This window comes from Acanthisitta chloris, unplaced genomic scaffold (genome assembly GCF_000695815.1).
Source record: "Acanthisitta chloris isolate BGI_N310 unplaced genomic scaffold, ASM69581v1 scaffold7582, whole genome shotgun sequence".
Classification (NCBI taxonomy): Eukaryota; Metazoa; Chordata; class Aves; order Passeriformes; family Acanthisittidae; genus Acanthisitta; species Acanthisitta chloris.
The window spans coordinates 6,952-9,110 of NW_008662096.1; the positions used below are offsets into that span (position 1 = coordinate 6,952).

The 2,159-nt window shown below is 54.1% G+C and overlaps 1 protein-coding gene across 1 annotated transcript in view; it reads left to right on the forward strand.

Annotated features, from left to right (window-relative positions):
- Window positions 1–1,061: 1,061 nt before the first annotated feature.
- The window catches only part of LIMD2 (LIM domain containing 2), a 2,647-nt gene continuing 1,549 nt past the window's right edge, over window positions 1,062–2,159 (forward strand). The window contains exon 1 of the mRNA XM_009070472.1: window positions 1,062–1,103. Coding sequence (XP_009068720.1) covers window positions 1,062–1,103 — 42 coding nt within the window. The remainder of the gene's footprint in view (window positions 1,104–2,159) is intronic.

The following is a 2,159-nucleotide window of genomic DNA, read 5'->3' on the forward strand; positions in this document are numbered from 1 at the left end:
TTGCCCCCAGTGCATCCCCATCACTGCAGAGACACCATCACCTACTCTTCCTTGCTCTGCTCCTCCCTCAGCAGCACTTGCTCCCCCCACAGCTCTGTCCTCTGTATGCAAACAGGGTCACCAAACCAGATCTCACACCAGTGTTTTGCAGGTGAAGTGTGGTTGGGAAAAACCCTGAGGAGCTGTCAGTGCTTTTTTAGCTACTTTTTTTACCAAAAAAGGGTGATCTGCAATGCTGGTGTTATTCTCTGTGCTGGTCCCAGCTCTGTCAGCCCCATCTTCCCTGGCACTCAGCACATCACACGAGGCCACAGCTCACAGGGCTCAGCCTAAAGGCAACGTGGGCTCCCCAGAAAAGACAAAAATCCCCATCACTTGCTCTGCTGAGCTGTGATCAGCGAGACTTTTCTGGGCTAAAATTAGACTAAAATCACAATCCTTCCTCCAGCAACACCAGTCCCTTGGTGGCTGCATCAGTAAAACACGGGGTGCTGGTTTCGCTGCCTCAGCTGGGAGTCAGCCGTGCTGCTCGTGGCTTGGCTCTTGACTCTACACGTGGGTTTGGAGCAGAAGTCATCACATCACCTTCTGCTCACGTGCCCAGCAGCCTTCTCCCATCCCAGCCCACTACCTCTGTTTGGGATTAGAGGACTGGAGCTACTGAGCTCAGTGCCCCAGAGGACAGAATACCATACTGGTTTGGGTTGGAAGGGACCTTAAGATCATCTCATCCCACTCCCTGCCATGGGCAGGGATACTTTCCACTAGACCAGGCTGCTCAGAGCCCCAAACCCACCAATTCCTACCAGTATTCCAGACCTGCATCTCCTGTCCATGGGCCCAGTTTAGTGCACCTAAATCTCTTGGCTCCCTCAACACCTCTCCAGACAATCAAGCCTGGTCTGATCCCATGGAGAACTGCTGAGTTTGGGCTGATGAAACCAACTGATGACATTTCCTTTCCAGGTGTTGCAAGAGGTCTGTCTTAGACACCTCCCCAGGGAACATCGACCCACAGACTTCAAGCTCAGGATTAAATAGACAGAGGAGGGGAAGGAACCATGTTCCAGGCCACAGGACCTGCCACTCCACCCCCAACTCATGTACGTAGCATCCTGCAGTTTGCATGGGAATTTCACCCGGGTCCTGGTTCTCAGGGAGGGAGGGAGTGTACAGAAGTTGTATTCCCAACCTGCCATTTCAGGGTGATCAAAGGCACAGTCACCACTCCTCAGCCAACAGAACTGGGGACAGGAATGTTCCAGCAGAAGGTGCTGTTTGCTGAGCACACTGAACACCAGTGTCCAGGCTCTGGCCCATCCAGAGCTCTCGTCTGGAGTTGCCTGGTGTTTGTTTGTGTTTCCATGGCTTTCCGTGATCACAATCGAGAGCATGCGAGCTGCTTGGGCTTGGAGTGATTGGAGATGGAAAAACATAAAGGCTCAAGAACATCTCCTGCTGGGACAGGATACAGCCCTTCCCCGAGGGAAGATAGATCAGATATGGAATAGATAGTGTGCCTGATCCGAGCCAGGAGGCTGCCGAGAAGTGACAGCAAGGCTGGATTGCTGGAGCCTTGGGAACGGATGTATCCCAGCTCCAAAGAGGCAGCGTTTTCCTTAGCCCTGGTCAGCTGAGCCTGGAAACAGCCTATGAAATCCTAACCCCCAGAGAGCACCTGTGGTTGTTCCTCCAGTGCCAAGGGATGCAACTGGTTTTACACGGCTGGAGCCTCCTCACTGCCCATGTCCCACTGTTGACTTTGGCTCCTGCTTCCAGCCTCGTGGGAGTGAGAGGAAAATCACGTCCCTGACCTCAGTCAGTGAGAGCAGCTGGGAAACGTCTGAGGAGGCAGCGAGGCCAGGGGAGAGTTTCCTGTGCGTCTCTTCGACAAACTGTTTCCAAAAATACAAAGGAGAAACGATGGGGGAGGAGAGAGCAGGAGGGATGGGGGAGGGGGATCAGTCTGGGGGCAGAGAGAAGGGGCAGAGCCAAACCAGCAGTGAGAGGATGGACAAGGACAGTGGGGTGATGTCCTGGGGTCACACTGCCCTGACCTTGGGAACAAGCAGCTCTGCTGTACCAGCTCCTGTCAGAGGAGAGAGCTGTGCTCGTCCCCACAGCCACCTGGTGCCCCATTCCTTCTCTGCAAAATGTCC